The following is a 16,201-nucleotide window of genomic DNA, read 5'->3' as shown; positions in this document are numbered from 1 at the left end:
GGGCTTGTCCTGTTATTTATTTATAATTTGGCTCACCCTCTGGTAATACTAATGTGTATCTTAAAGCCCATATTGGAAGCTTTACGGAATCAGATCCCAATGACTGAAAAGTTTCATCATTCACAGTTAACAATTTAAAACAAACTCAACACACATATTTACAAGCTCCTACTCTACGCACAACACGAAACTTGGCACTGTAACAATGAATGTATTTTCTGGGCCCAACTCAAGACAATGGCCTGACAATGGGACAGAAGACTGGAAGCAGGCACTCTTGGAAACTCAGGGAAGTGCAGGCACTGCGTGGAATATAGAAGAGGAATTTCCTGCCGTTCAGATGCTTACAAAAAGCGTAGGTGAATTTTAGGGCACCCAAAAGGCCACAGAAGGGCTGATAAGACAGCTCTGACACAGGGGCCTCTTTCCAAAAAGGCTGTTTTTATAAAATTTAACCTTAGTTCATGCAAAATCACAAGTATTAGATTTGGGTCAAAAACCTGAAAGCTGTTAAAGTTTCCGCATTCCAGTTCTGCACGTGTATGGTATTTTTTAAGGTCAGTTAAGTAGGTTTAATGAATAAGCATTGCGCTGGTGCTAGGAACAGCTGGGGTTAATAGTCTAGCACCATCAAACACTTCTTCAAAGAGTCGATGCTGCAGTTGAAAGAACCAACTCTGATAATCAGAACAAAGCTGAATTTTCCCTTAGGCTATGGGAGAGGTGGGGAAGTCACTTCAATTATGCTACACAACACTAAAAAAGACTTTTTCACTCTCAGATGGGGAAAGTATTATGACGGTATTAGAAGCATAAAACAGTGGGCCAAACTACATTTCTCAGACTTGGGAAGAACGCTCCTCAGCAAGCAAGGAAATCAAGTCAGTTCTGCAAGTAAACCACTTGTAAGAGCAGCAGTGCTGAAGGGAGCGACACTGAACAGCCCGCGGCCGAGTACGCCCAGAAATTTCTTTCCTGGTTTAATAAAACGTGAAACAATGCATGAATTTCAGCTCTAAAATTTCAAATCAGACAACTGGAAAGCTGCTGCTGGCTGTCTTAACAAGTTTGTTGTGGGGTTTTTTGTTGCTGTTGTTTTTTCTTCTTTTCTACAGAAAATCTTAAACGCTAACCTAGTAATTTTGAGCAAAAAGTCATGGCAATAACGCCCTAGAGAAGACACGCAATTAGAAAAGAAGTCACAAAATGTGTCACTAGGATTGCTTAATCAAAGATCAACTTGGTTCCGCTGAAGGCTTCCCAAGGCGCCTTTATGACAGTTTTCCTGTTACCTGTGCTTTGAGGACGTATTTATGCCACAAACGTGACCCTCAAAACACACGTGCCGTGGGACCTGATGCTGCAGGTCCCATTTCAGAATCCCAAGAACAGGAAGAGGTGCACTTCCCGCCCCGCCGACGGGGGTCAGGGCCCGGGAGCCGCGGCTCGCCTTCCCGGCCAGGCCTCCACCGGGCGCGCGCCCTCGGGGCCCCCGGTCCGCGCGCGCCGGCCGAGCTCACAGGGCCCCGCCGCTCGCCCCGCGGGGTCCGCCCGAGGAGCCCGGCGCCGTCGGGCCGCGCCAGCCGAGCGGGTGGGCGCCGCGGCCCGCGAGGGAGGCCCGCCCGCCCCGTCGCCCGGCCCGCGCTCCTCACCTTGTCGCCGCCGCCGCGGCCGCGAAGCTCCGGCTCCGCGAGTCCGGCGCCGCGGGCCCGGGGCGAGGCGGCCGTCTGGAGGCTGGGCGGCGGCGCGGCGGGGCCCGGCGCCTCCTCGGCCTCCTTGCCGCCGTGGTACACCGCCCGGGTCTCGGAGATGTGGATGCTCGGGGCGCAGCCCATGCTGGCGCGGCGCCGGGGGACGCTGGCGGGCGGCCGCGATCCGCTCAGCAAACGGCCCGCCCGGCGCCTCGGGGCCGCGGCGGGCGCCGTGTCATCGCCGCTCGGTGGGCGGGCGGGCGCGGGCCTCGCGTCAGGAAGTGCGGCCGCCCCCTTCAGCGCGCTGCGGGCGCCGCGGCGGCCTGGGGGCGCGGGGGGGGCCGGCGCGCCGCGGCCGCCCCTCCGAACATGGCCCTCCCGAGTCGGGAGCCGCGGGCCGCCTGCTCGCCTCGCCGCGCCGCGCTTCCGGGCAGCTCCGGGGAGGGACGCGCGCTCTCCCGGCCGCGAGCCGCGAGGTTCCCGCCGCGCCCGCCCCGCGGGGCCGCCCCCGCCCGCCGCCCCGCGAGGAATCGCCGCGAGCCCGAGCGCCGGCGGTGGGGAAGGGCAGCCCCGACGCTCCCGACGCCCGGAAGCTGAGGGGACGGGGTCCGCAGGAGGCCGTCGGGGCGGCGCGGCTGCGCCCGGCGAGGTGGGAAAGGAAACGCGTCCGCCAGGGGCCGCGCCGTCGAGAGGCGCCGAGGCTGCCGCGCGCACGGGGAGCGCCGGGAGGCGCGACTCCGGCTCCGCGATCCGGGCCGGGCCCTGCGGGCAGCCCGCCGCGCCCAGCCCCCAGCGGTGACCTGCAGCGGGCGCTGGCGTCACTGCTAAGCCGTGGGGCGGGGGTGGGGTGGAGAGAGGACTGAGCATGCGCGGCGCGGCGGGAGGGGCTCGCCGCTGTCTGGGGACCCGTGGCCCCGAAATGGGAAGGGACTAACCTAAGAACACACAGCCACCGGGACCGGAATCTCCGGAGAGCGAATCCCGGTTCCGTAACTGCCTGGCCTGTGTCAGGTCACTGTCTCTCAGCCTAGACGCTCTCATTTGTGGAGAGGCCGGGTGGAAGGCCGTCCCTGTGCAGTGTTGGTTCAGTGAGGGCACCCGCACCCCCGGCCCAGCGGGTCGAGACCTGGTGTGTCCCCCGGGGCGCAGTCCCCAGGGCCTGGTGTGTCCCCCGGGGCGCAGTCCCCAGGGCCTGGTGTGTCCCCCGGGGCGCAGTCCCCAGGGCCTGGTGTGTCCCCCGGGGCGCAGTCCCCAGGGCCTGGTGAGTCCTCCAGGACGCAGTCTCCAGGGGCCTGGTTGCCGCCCCAGACCCAGGCCCTGTGTGCCCTGTTGCGCGCCTGCAGCCCGTGCTCCGCACCATCCTCTAGTCCCCAAGCAAAGGAAGAGTCAGAACAGCCGTCATCGCTGAACCTGACCCCGTCATTGAGCCTCTCAGAGAGAGCCTCTTGGGGCTCCTCTCTGCAGGACGCCCTTCGCGCCCACCTCGGGCCCCCACCGGCAATCCTTCCTTTCCCCCTGCCCGGCGCAGCCCCTGCACAGCCCGGGCCGGCCCTCCTGTCCTCTCCCGCCGTCCACACCTTTCCTAGCGTGGCCCCAGGACCACCCCACTGTAGCACAGGCTCAGGCTACAGGACCCGCAGAGACCCAAGCTCCGGGGCCTGGGGACCTGAGACCCTCAACCTCACTGCCGCTCGATGCTTCCCGACGGCCGCGGAGCAGAAGGGCCGGGTGGTGGGGCCACAGTCCTGAGCGACCCGCCGCCTGCCCCCTGTGACCTGCCGCACTGGCCTGAACCACAGGCACGGGGCTCCATTATCAGGGTTAAGCCTCGGAACAGTAACATTTAACACCTGCTCGATAAAACCTAAGTGCTAGTGTTTTCTACCTTTGACCTACCGTTTCAGAAAGTTAATTTCTCCAGGCGGAAACTGAACTCTCTGAACAGAGGAAGCCACCCGAGTGCGTGGCAGCCCCTCGCGTTCCGGCCTCTCCTGGGAGATCCTTGAACCCTGCGCTAGGTGGGGAGGTGGGAAAAAAAAAAAAAGGCTCCGCTGTCCACCGGGCTTCCCCGCGATCCTGAACTGGTGACTTGCCCTCCGTTCCCAGAGCGCTGCTGGATAGCACTGAAAACCGATTTGCAGACTTAGAGACCTTGGTAAGGGAAATGCAGACGGGAGAGGTAGGCGCCCTCTACCCTCTTCTGGGGTCACGGAGAACAATGTCCCTGCTCCAGCACCCCAGGACCTTAGCCTGGGACACCCCAGGAGTCACAGGCCCTTCATCTCAGCGCCAACTGCCTAACCTCCATCCTTCCTACCCCTTCCTCCCTGGCCACAGCCTGTGCCCGGGCATTCCCAAACCCCTCTCCATCCTGCAACACCAAAGCTTCCTTGGGCCTCAGTGGTAGACACAAGAGCAGGCACACTTACAGATGTAACCCAAACCTCCCTGGCACCCACCGCCCGCTGGCTCACCCAGGACTCCCAGGCATCCTCAGAGAGCCACTAGGCAGTGTCCAGGGCACCCGTATACAATCCTAATCCCAGCTGGAGGGGAATCGCCAGCCCCTGTGCCTACCATACCCAGAGCTTCTTGACATTCTGGTGACATAGCGGCTAGAACAGACTCCCTTTCCCCCTGCCCACAACCCGCGTACCTGGATGCAGGTATTCCCCCACCCCCAAGTGCTCAGAGTAACCCCTAGAACTGAGACATGAGGTTAGAGGGGCAGCGGAGACGGGGGCGGGAACAAAGGGGCAGTAGCTGGGACCCAACCTCCATCCTGCCCCTGTGCCCACTGCAGTTCTGTCAGCCACAGCCCGTCCATTCCCAGAGGACACCTCCATCTTCAAAGCCTTCTTCTCCAGCTCGGTAGAGGTGGGACGGTGCTGGGCTCCACACAGCTTATCTAAAATCTAAACCCTGTTAGGTTTTGACACATTTTCACTACATCCAATCCTTCTTTAATTTCCTCTCCTGGCTTTACTTCCCTCAGTGAACTGGGCCCAAGAGCACAAGCAGGAGAATTCCTGCCCCCTGAGGACCGAATCCCAGCCCTGCCACCTTCCAAACCACGGGCCCCGGGCTCCTGTCTCTGGGCCACTGTCCTCTGCTGTGACTCCAGGGCTTTGATGACAGTCCTGGGGCCTGGAAAGGCCAGGAGATGTGACATGCTGGGATGAATTACTGACCCCTGCAGCTTAGCTTCCCACCTTCTCCGAGGTCGATTCGGCATCTCCCTCCTCCAGTCCTTTCTGCAGTCTGCTAAAAACTTCTGGGAGGGAATGAAATACCAGGTAGATGGCACTACACATCTGGCATCCGACTTCATCAGGTTCTTCTAGCTTGCAAAACTGTATAATGCAATTTAAAAGTTTCTTCATTGGTTTGAAGTTACACATTCTATAATTTGCACCTGAATACATGCTGAAAACTCCAGCCTGTTGTGAATGACAACTGTGGTTAATAGTACAAATATAAGAATGTTCTTCCATGAACTAGAACAAATGCATGTCACTATTACAAGGTGTTAATGATAGGGTGGTGTACAGGAAAAATACAACTAATGCAAGCTATGGACTAGAGTTAACAGTAATACTGTATTATTCCTTCATCAATTGTAACAAGGGTACCATACCAATACTAAGTGTCAGTAATGGGGGGATATAAGGGAGAGGTATGGGATTTTCTTTTTGGAGCAATGACAAGATACACGTTTACCGTAGCTGCCTCTATGGATGGAAGGGAGTAGAGAAGGAAGAGAGACTTTCCTTTGCCTCTACTCACTCCATACTTCTGCTTAATTTGATTTTTAAAAATTTTTCAAAAGTTTTATTCACACACCTTACAATCCATCCAAAGGGTACAATCAGAAGCTCTCGGTATAATCAGAGTTGTGCATTCATCACCATAATCAATTTGAGAACTTCTTCATTGCTGCTGACCCGACCCCCAGGAGCTCCAGAAGGGTGGGAGCCCTGAAAACAGTCAAGCCGAGGCTGAGGAATAAGCAGGGAGGGGCAGACAGCCCCCTGCACACCCCCTCGGCCCCCGGATAAGGCGGGTTCTGGCGGCACCAGTGGCAAAACCTCTCCAGATTTACGGGCCTCCTTATTTTTTCTTCTCTTGTTACTTCCAAGCCGCCCGCGGGTTGTATTTGAGTGGTCCCAGCCTTTCTCAGCTAAGGGAGGAGTGGAGCGGTCACTGCGGGCTGTAAGGAGAGCGCAGCGCCCCCTGGAGGCCGGAGTAGAGGGACATGAAGGCCCCGGGCCCTGGGCTCACCCTGCGGCCAGCAGGTTCGTGTCTCACTCCCAGACCTTGTTCCTGGGGCTCACCGGAGCCCTGGGCTGCACGCCCAAAGTGGGCTTGCGCGCTCAGTTTTGCTATTATTAATTCCTGAAGCCCAAGCCCCTTCCACTTCCAAGCAAGGACTCTTCCCCCAGTGCCTGCCCCCCATTCCAGCACTGGGGTCCTCAGGCCCCCTCTACCCCTTCCCACCAGGCAAGGGTCCCAGGCCCCTCCCCACTGCTGGACGAAGCCCCAAGGCCTCAACAGTGCTAGGTCTTGTTGTAAAGGTCAGAAACCCAACCCTAGTTGCTTAGCAAAGGTAGATAATTATTGGTTCATTTACCCAAAACAGAGGTGAGGCAAGGTGAGCACAGCTTCGGGGACCAGCTGCCCTCGGGCCCTCCCCGCGTTGCCGGCAGCCGGTCTCCGCGGCCTGGTCTGCTGTGACGCTGAGGCCATGGCCTCCGGGAGCCCCGGCATCCGGCTCCACATCTGCTGGCCTCACCACCGTTTCCATGCTGGCCAGGGAACAGGGAGTCCCGAGCGCGTCAGGTGGTGTGTCCCAGGGCATCTGTTTGTCCCACAGGGCCAGCATCCTGAGCACATTCAGGGCAGCCTCAGGGTTGCATGCAGGGGCCTCCACTCTGCTGGCGCCAGTTTGAAACTCCTCGTCAGCTTGCACTGGGCCCGACAAGTCACATGGCTGGCCCTGCCTGCGCCACTCTGGAAAGTGCATCATGCAGGTCTGTGCAGGCACAGGGGCAGGCGGGGTGTATGAATTGGTGTCCCCGCAAACCTCCCAGAGTCTGCTCACAAAGGTCAGGTTCTGATTTCATGGTGAAGATGGTCCTGTCCCTGCTGCCCCAGCACTCGCTGTGCTCGGCCCTCCCCTCCCACAGCTGCCCCGCACTGCCCCGGCCTCCCCCAGCTCCTCTGGAGACTAGAGGAGTTGAGGGACGTGCTGCGGTCACACAGCTGCAGGGCTGACCCGGGACACCCCGCAGTCCCCTGGCTCTCGGCCTTCCCCAGGGGGGCACCCCCCAATCTCTCCAGCTCCTCAGTCTCCCGCCTGTGCCCTTCAGCCGTCTGCACCTGGGAAGGGAGCATGGCTTCCAGGGGGGTGGGAGGTGGCAGGGAAAGGCCGGGTCCCCTGGCCTGGAGGGGGGGGCAAGGGGCCAGGCAGCCCCGAGATGGGCCCGGACAAGGCCAGCATACAGGCTCACTGATTCCTTCTGACACCTCTACAAAGTAATTACTGTTCTCCTGCTTCCCTCCCATTTTACAGAGTTTTCGTAGAACTATAGCCAAATGCTTGTCTTTAATAAAACTCAATGTGCATCATTTATAAAAGCCTTTTAGATGCAGAAAGATGCTTCCTTAATACAGTAAAGTGTAATTATTTCCAGCTAAGAGCTCTCAAGGTGTCTAACAGTGAAGTTCTGGAACAATCCCTAGGGCTGGGACTCGGCAGGTCTACTTCTAATGAGCATCCCAGGAGCAAGAAGCACTTTCCTGGAACACAACTAATGGAATCAGAAACAAAACAAAGGGTGGCAACAATCACTCTCTTACCTAATGTTGTCTAGACGATCTGAGGAGTGCCATGAGTCATGACCTAGAAACTAGAATACAAATACTGGAACTGGAGAGTCAGATTTATCACTGGTAGTGGGTGATACAGCTTATGTCCAAGATACTTAGCAGCCATCTCAAAAGTGACTAAGGTTAGATTCACTAGTACAGCACATTCAAAGTAAAATAAACAAATACGTGTGTGTGCACCCGCCTGCCCTACTGTATACAGCAGTAACCAGTTACAAAATATGCCCTCCCTCCTTCTCCACCCCACACTGTTTGCACCCTGTGTGTCGCACAGCACAGGGAAAGGAAACTTCTGGCTTCTGTCCATGCACATTTTCCTGGGACTTAGACTGATACCCATAGCTGGGAAGGAAGGGCAGGTGCCCCCTACCCCCCTCACTCACACACGCTCCTTCCCACTCCTTCACCGTCCCACCAGCGCTTAGGCTAACTGGAGCCCATATTACCCAGAAGCATCACCCTCTAAATCTCCCCAAACCCCCACAAGATTGGTATTGTTCCCCTCCCTTTACTGGAGAAGAAATGGAGACCAGAGACATTAGGTAACTTGTCCTAAGGCACACAGGTGGCAGAGCCAGGTCGTGCCCATCTGACTCAGTGCCCAGCTTCTCTCCACTGCGTGAGCACGCCCAGGAAAATAAACTGTGACGATAATAAGTTAAAGATAGGAAACTGAGGAGCCAAACATCACTAATGCCCAAGACACACAAAGTGACATGTGATATATCCCAGAGCAACTGAGGGCTGCCTCATTCCCAGGATAAATGTGAGGCAAAATGCAAAGCAGTGCACTGGTAACCAAAAGTATTTTGGGCTTTTAAAATTTCAGCCACACGGATCATGAATCATCCTTCCTAAAGCTCTTAATCCAAAGTCACTCTCCCTTTTCCACGGCTACGTGCTTGTTTCACCACGTCTGCTTCACAGGCCTGAATCGGCCACCCAGAACTCCAGGCCTCAGGCCCAGCAGGACCCACGTGGAAATTGCCATCCTCTTCTTGGAGGAGCTGCATCCGGTGCCAGCGAGCGTCCTTATGCCTGCTTGCAGGGAGGAAGGCCTTGAGCAGGTGGTTCTGGCCAAAGTGGCAGTACAACTGGAGAAAAGGACAAGGTAGCAGTGGACTCTCTGCTGAGGACCTAGAGTGTGCAGGCACTGGCTGGATGCCAAGGCTACGTCCACAACAAAGCAGCCCCACCCTCTCAGCGCCCAGAACTGCAAGGGGCGGGCACCACCCAACTTCTCAAGGGTGTCACTATGAGCTGATGAGTGCCATGAAGTGCAAGGGGCCCTGAGTGTGCGTTGCAGTGGCAGGTAACCTCATCTTTGATGGAGAGGGGGGAGGGAGTAGGGGGGAGGGTGAGCTCCAGGAAGGCACCCCTGAGCTGAAACCTTGGTTGACAGCTGTTTTTGCTCCTGGCACCCACGCATCCTTCTTCTCTTATCCATACCTGAGTTTCCTCTGGCAGACCCCAGTCATCCCAATTATCAGCCCAATTATTTGGGTGGGATAGTTAGTGGGTGCCATGGCAATTGGTTTAGAGATTGTACCTGAGTCAGTCCAGAGCTAATGAGTGCTGGTGGCATTGGCTGAGCTCCTGCTCAAGCCCTACCTGGTGGGATAGTTAGTGGGTGCCATGGCAATTGGTTTAGAGATTGTACCTGAGTCAGTCCAGAGCTAATGAGTGTTGGTGGCATTGGCTGAGTTCCTGCTCAAGCCCTACCTGGTGGGATAGTTAGTGGGTGCCATGGCAATTGGTTTAGAGATTGTACCTGAGTCAGTCCAGAGCTAATGAGTGTTGGTGGCATTGGCTGAGTTCCTGCTCAAGCCCTACCTGCAGTCAGACCTATGCTTGGACCTTTTCCATTTTATCAGCAAATTTCTCCTTTGGCTTAAGCCACTTTGGGTCTGGGTTTTGGTCTCTTGCAACCAAAACTGTCCTAGTGGAATAGAAGGATGTGTCAGAATGATGAGATAATGTAGGAAGGACAGTTCCAGGCAGAGGTAAGAGAAAGTACAATGTACAGAGGCCCCAAAGTGAGAAGGAGCAGAGGATGTTCAAGGAATTACAAGTAGTGGGAAGCCACACTCAGGCAGAGAGGCTCAGGTCAGAGGGGAGAGTCCTGCAAGGAGTCGGCTCGTCCCTAAGGCGACCAGGCACTGTCTGCTGATGAGATAAACAAGGCCTCCCTCCCAACCTGAGAGAGAGAGATCTGTTTTTCAAGTGTACGTATATATACTTTTGTGTGCAATAAATTATGAAGTCAGTCAAAGGTGTGATTGAATTCATGGGATCTTTTTGTCATGTCATGTTTTCTCAATCGGGAGACTGGAAGCTACTGTCACGTGGAGGTCTGAAAATATTTTCATTCCAAAGAAGTTCCTGGTAGAAGATCTGTGAAGACCCCTTTTGGGGTTCTCATAGGCTGCAGGAGGCCCCTGACGTGAGAGGCACCGGAGCTTTCTGCAGAGGCTGTGGCCAGAGGTGTTGATAAGAAGGTGGTGGTTTCAACTTCCATTAATTGAGCCCCTCCAAAGCTGCCGGACACTGTGCTAAAGCCCTTTACTGCTTTTCTCCTTGAGCCTTCACAGCAATCCCCTGAGATAAGTGCTGTTATCATTCCTGTTTTACAGGCAAGTAAACAAAGGTGCACACAAGAGAGGTAACTTGCTCAAGGTCACAGCATGAGGACACAAACCAGGTCTCTCTGCCCCGGGACCTATGCTGTTAACCGCCATCGTATGATCTGTTCCACATATCAGCTGTTGGTTTCTCTGCTCCATTTCCTTCCATCCCATTCTTCCCAAGGGGCTGGACGCCTCAAAACTGCATTTCCCGAGACTCCCTGGCCAGCTGCTTTCTAGTTAGGTCCTGCCAGTGCAAGAATGGAAGAGTCTGGAAGGTGGGAGTTAAGGAAAAGCCATTCCGGCTCTGGCAGCCTCAGCAGCCTCTGCAGGAACAGCAGTACGGGGGGCAGGGGTAGCTGAGCAGTGAGATGTGGGGTATCGCAGCTCCCTGATCTCCTGGGTAGCTCACTTGTCATGCTTTCGTGCCCTCCCAACAGTTTTGTAATCAATTCCCTTCATTAAAATTTGCTTGTCTTAGGCAATGCAACAGTGGCTCAGTGGCAGAATTCCCACCTGCCATGCCAGAGACCTGGGTTCAATTCCCAGAGCCTGCCCATGGGAAAAAAAAATTTTTTTTTTTTTTGCTTGTCTTAAAATATTTCAAGTGGTTTTCCAGTTTCCTGGCTGGTCACTGATTGATACAATTTCACTGACAGGGCAACTGTTGAAAAGCTGCTACTCTCCTGCGCAGAAGGCATGTCTGCTAGCTGCTGCCAGGACCGTCTGCGGGATTAAGAAACAGCAGATGGGGCAGTGATGGCATTTGAACCTAGTTCTATCTGCTCTAGGAGCTCAAGCTCTTCATTGGGGTACCACAGCAATTTCTCATTAGGGTTCAACTGGGTAGAAGGCTTACAAACCTCAAAGGTTTGAGCCAGCTCTAGGGAATTAGGTCTCAGACTCACCATGGACTCAAGGTGATTTGGGAGTGAAAAGGTTTCACAGGGAATCCGATTTTTTTAGTTCCAGGCTTGAGATCCGCCAGGCCAGAAACAACAGGGTATGATGAGATAACCTGTCCTAAAGTCAGAACTTCAGTCACCCCTGCCTATCCCCAGTTCCCGCGTGACTGTGTGATGGAGGAAATAGCTCCCAACATCAGTTTCCCCATTTATTAGAGGGAGAGGTGAGCTGTAGCAGACTGGTCTGTTTGCCACCCAACATCCACTCCCCTCTCACCTTCTTCCCACTTTTCTTCAGGTGCTTCCTGGACCCCATCCAAACCCAAGGGATGATGCTCAAGCGGCGTGAATCTCTGTCATTCCTTTTCCCAGGCCAGCAATTCATTTACCACAATCCTGTCAATGAGACGTCACATCCCTGCTCTCCCTGCAGGCCCATGGGGCATGTAAGTACGGTACAGAGAGGGACTCTGGGCATGTTTCTTCACTCTGAAAAAGAGACACGAGAGAGGCACCTGACCATTTGCTGCCTCTGGACGGCTGGGCGAGAAAGCGGGGCCTGGAGCTGTTTTGGCCATTTGGTCACCACATGGGGGCGCTTCCAACATCTGAGGATGGCAGAGTGGACAGGGAAGACCTGTGCCATCACCGTCCACTTGTAACCGTGGAGCTGCCGAACTAAACTCCAGAGCCACCCAACAGCTGCACTTCTTGTTTTGTGATGTAGTAAATTTCTTCTTGTTTAAGCTCATTTTAGTTGGATCTTCTGTTATCTTCAACCAGAAGCTTTCCAACTTTATATTCGGCTACCAGATGAATTTCCCTGTCCTCTTTAGATATAACATTCTGTGATACAACTTCTCAAAGAAGGAAACTGAGACTTTGTAAAGAGGGACAAAGCCCAGATCCCAGGAAGCTGCATTCTCTCCTTCTACACCTCTTTGCCCAAGCCCTTTGTACAAAGATGGTGATTGTTGCTGAACAGTTCTTTTTCCTAAAAAATGTTTCATTCTCTCACTCACCCACAGTTTTTCTGAGTTAAAAAGGAATGTGGCCTAGGGCTTGTGCTGGTTTGAAAGGATGTATAGACACTAGAAAAGCCATGTTTTAATCAAAATCCCATTTCGTAAAGGCAGAATAATCCCCATTCAATACTGTATTTTTGAAACAGTAATCAGATCATGTCCCTGGAGATGTGATTTAGTCAAAAGTGGTTTTTAATCTGGATTAGGTGACGACGTCTCCACCCATTTGGATGGGTCTTTATTGGTTTACTGGAGTCCTACAAAAGAGGAAACATGTTGGAGATTGGGAGATTCATAGAGAGCAGAGAATGCTGCAGCATCACGAAGCAGAGAGCCCACCAGCCAGCGACCTTTGGAGATGAAGAAGGAAAATGCCTCGGGGAGCTTCGTGAAACTGGAAGCCAGGAGAGAAGCTAACAGATGACACCGTGTTTGCCATGTGCCCGTCAAGCCAAGAGAGAAGCCCTGACTGTGTTCGTCATGTGCCTTCTCACTTGAGAGAGAAAGCCTGAACTTCATCGGCCTTCTTGAACCAAGGTATCTTTTCCTGGATGCCTTAGATTGGACATTTCTATAGACTTGGTTTAATTGGGACATTTTCTCGGCCTTAGAACTGAAAACTAGCAACTTATTAAATTTCCTTTTTTAAAAGCCATTTCATTTCTGGTATATTGCATTCTGGCAGCTGGCAAACTAGAACACCTACTCTTACAACATCAGTGGAGCAGACTTTGCTCTACCCAATGCCATGGAAAAGAGAACTGAGACACAGCCAGAAAGTGGCAGGGAAAAGATAAAAAATCCTCTCCTCAGAGATTGAAAGAATTTTCTACCATGAAAAAGTCAGAATGGCCATAGCCCAGATACCCCTAAGAGTGGGATAGAAAGATCAAAGGTGATGGTGGATTTATACAGAGAAGGTCGGGTTTATTGCTGAATCATTAAATTGGTATCTCTTTTAGTCTCCAGGATCTTAGAGGAGCTAGAAGTAAAAACCTAAAATTGTGGAATTGCAACCCATATCAAACTCTGACATCTGTTCTACAGCTAATTGTGGTGCTGTGCTTTGCAATTTATTGCTTTTTTATGTATCTGTTATTTTTCATAAAAAGAAAAAAATCATATCTGATAAGGGTTTAATATCCAGAATATATAAAGAAATTCTAACACTCAGCAACAAAAAGACAAACAACCCAATGGAAAAAAAAATGGGCACAAGACTTAATAAACATTTCTCCAAGAAGATATACAAAATGGCCAATAATCACATGTTCAACTTATTAGTCATTAGAGAAATGCAAATCAAAACCACAAGGAGGTAATACTCCACACCTACTAGGATGCCTGCTGGCAGTAGGAAGTGGGGCAGTTTGACAGTTCTTCAAAAAGGTAAACATAGAATTACTCTATGGTCCAGCAATCCTATCTCTAGGAATCTGCCCAAAAGAATTAAATGTAGGGGCTTTGACAGATGCTGTATGCCAATATTCGTAGAAGCATTAGCAAATTGCCAAAAAAAGGTGGGAATAACCCATGCGTCCATCAACAGATGAGGCAATAAACAAAATGTGGTTCACCCATTCAATGAAATATTATTTGGCCATAAAAACGAATGAAGTTCTGATGCCTGCCATAAGATGGATGAGCCTTGAAAACATTATGCTAACTGGAGTAAGTCAGATACCAAAGGATGACTGTAGTAGTAATTTCACTTAAATGGATTTTCTAAAATAGACAAATTCAAAGAGTCAGAAAGTAGATTAGAGGTTACCGATGGCGAGGTGGGGAGGTAGAGGGAGTAAGAATAGGGATTCGATGCTTAATGGGCACAGAGGTTTTATTCTAGGTGATGAGAAGGTTTTGGTAGTGGGTGATGGTGATGACAGCACCACTCTGTAAACATACTTAATGCCACTGAACTGTACATTTAAAAATGGTTTAAATGGCAATTTTATGCTACGTGTATTTTACCACAATAAATTTTTTTTTAATCTGAAAAAAAGAAAAAAGATGGGGTGGGGAGGGGCAGCCAGCACCGCTTACCTGTGTGTGTTTCGGAAATCGGATCTACTCCTCCTGGCTCACATGCCTTGGTCTCCTGTCATTCCCCGCTGGTGCCTTACGAAGCACCCAACAACGGGGCCAGAAGGGAAATCGTAACTCCAGGTTCATTAAATCCAACCCTTTGCTTCTGCCCCAGCCTCTCAGGGGCATCTGCACAAAACCCTGCCTTCTGCCCTCATTCCCCAGCCCGGCAGCCCAACCTCGGTCTCACCGGTAAACCCAGACAGTCCCTCAGTTGCACAAGTGCTCCCAGAGCTGGTCTTTCCAGGAACAGGAGTGCTTTGTTAGAAACAGCCATCACCTGAGGCATGATGCAACACCCCAGGTGCCCATTACCTTTCCGGGCCGCCCCAGGAGAGCTCCCCGTGGCAGCGAGTCCCATACAGGGTGGCTGCCAGGGACAGCCTCTGGTGCCAGGTCTCTCCTGGGAGTTTAGAGGCTTGTGAACTTCTAGGATTTAATTTCCTTTTGGTCTTTATGCTCATTATAATGTCTTGTCTGGTTCATAATCTCGTGCAGTTCATATGTAAGTGGGGAAGCTGTGGTTAAATAGTTGGGAGTAGGAGGCTCCGAGTTAGACCATGCTGTCATGCTGGCACCACTCCTTTCAGAACCAGGGGCTCTCACACAGGCTTTTAGGAGCAAAACCGTTTTGTCAAAGGAAATAACAGCAGGAGCCTTTCTGACTGAAGTCTTTGAACTGAAAGAAATGGATGGCCTTTCTCCATCTTATCCCTCCTTCCTCCCTCCTTCCTTCCCTCCCTCCCTGCTTCCCTCCTTCCTTCCTCCTTCCTTCCTTCTCTCCCTTCCTCTTCTTTTCCTCCCTCCCTCTTCAAACATCTATAAGCTATGGAACATACTATGATGCAAAAAAAAAGATGGACTCAGTTCCTTCCTCCTGGAGCCTATAGAGCGTCCTACAAGACAGGCAACTAAACAATCCTGAATCACAGGTATGACAAAGACCAAGAGAGGGAAATCAGCATGCTATGGGAGTCCTCGAATGGACTCCTAACCCAGATTTGGAACTTCAGAGAAGCTTTCCTAGAGAAAGTGACCAAGCTGGGTCCTGAGGGATGAGTAGGAGTTTAGGTATATGGGGCCATCTGCAGAAGAGCTGGGGGTAGGTGAATGTGACTCTTTTATGGACAGAGAGCAACGAAGCGAGGTTGGAGCTAGGATAGGAGAGAGGCAGTGTTGGGAAATGGCTAGAGATTGAATGAGAGGGCCTGTTGGGGATGGAATCATGTTCCCCACAGGTGTCATATGCAAGTCCCAAGCTGGTCCTGTGGGTGTGAACCCACCTGTAAATAGGACCATTGACAATGCTGCTAGTTAAGGGGCCCAAACGCAATGACCATGGCTTCCATCCGATACGGTTGAAGTCCTCAGAGGCAAAGGAAGTTGGACACGGGAGGGAAGCCACAGGAACAGCAGCCAGAAGCTGGAAGTCACCGGAGCCAGGAGAGAGGAGAAGATGCTGCCATGTGCTTTGCCTTGGGACAGAAAAGCGGGGACCCAAAGAGAGCCAGCAGCCAGGAGCGCTGACCCCAGAAGGAGGCAGAGCTCCCACCTCGGAAACCCTGAGCCAACAAACCCCGGCTGTTCGGCCAACTCGTTGGGCGGTGTTTCTTTTAGCAGTTAGGAAACTAAGACATCACGGGCTGGACCACACCTGTCCCCACGAGCTGAGACGAGGGGCTGAGGCGTGCTGAAAGCACCAGCTGGCCCTCGGCCTCTTCGCTCCCCAGCCTCCCTTGCACAGCTCAGCTGCCGTCCAGGTCGCATCCTGGGTTGACCCCATCCTGGGCTGGCCCGATGGGACATGGCTGGAGGAGCGACAGAAGCCGGGTCGGTACCCCAGGTGACCCAGCCAGAGGTGAAGAGGGGCCTCCCTGCCCGCTGCCTGCTGTGCCGTGGGCCAGTCGGCCACTTTGTGGACGTGCAGCCTGCCCCTGGCCCTGGCCCTGGCCCTGCCCCTGCCCTGCCCCTGCCCCCCACTG

General features: G+C 53.2%; 1 protein-coding gene across 2 annotated transcripts in view; it reads right to left on the bottom strand.

Moving 5' to 3' along the window:
• The window catches only part of PDE8A (phosphodiesterase 8A), a 170,742-nt gene extending 168,892 nt beyond the window's left edge, over nucleotides 1–1,850 (bottom strand). For both annotated transcript variants that reach the window (XM_077124302.1, XM_077124303.1), the window contains exon 1: nucleotides 1,653–1,850. In XM_077124302.1, coding sequence (XP_076980417.1) covers nucleotides 1,653–1,835 — 183 coding nt within the window. In that variant the 5' untranslated portion in view covers nucleotides 1,836–1,850. The remainder of the gene's footprint in view (nucleotides 1–1,652) is intronic.
• Between the last annotated feature and the right edge of the window lie 14,351 nt (nucleotides 1,851–16,201).

The sequence above is a fragment of the Tamandua tetradactyla genome, chromosome 12, assembly GCF_023851605.1.
Source record: "Tamandua tetradactyla isolate mTamTet1 chromosome 12, mTamTet1.pri, whole genome shotgun sequence".
NCBI lineage: Eukaryota > Metazoa > Chordata > Mammalia > Pilosa > Myrmecophagidae > Tamandua > Tamandua tetradactyla.
The sequence above is the reverse complement of the archived record's forward strand: the minus strand, read 5'-3'. Positions and strand labels throughout refer to the sequence as shown.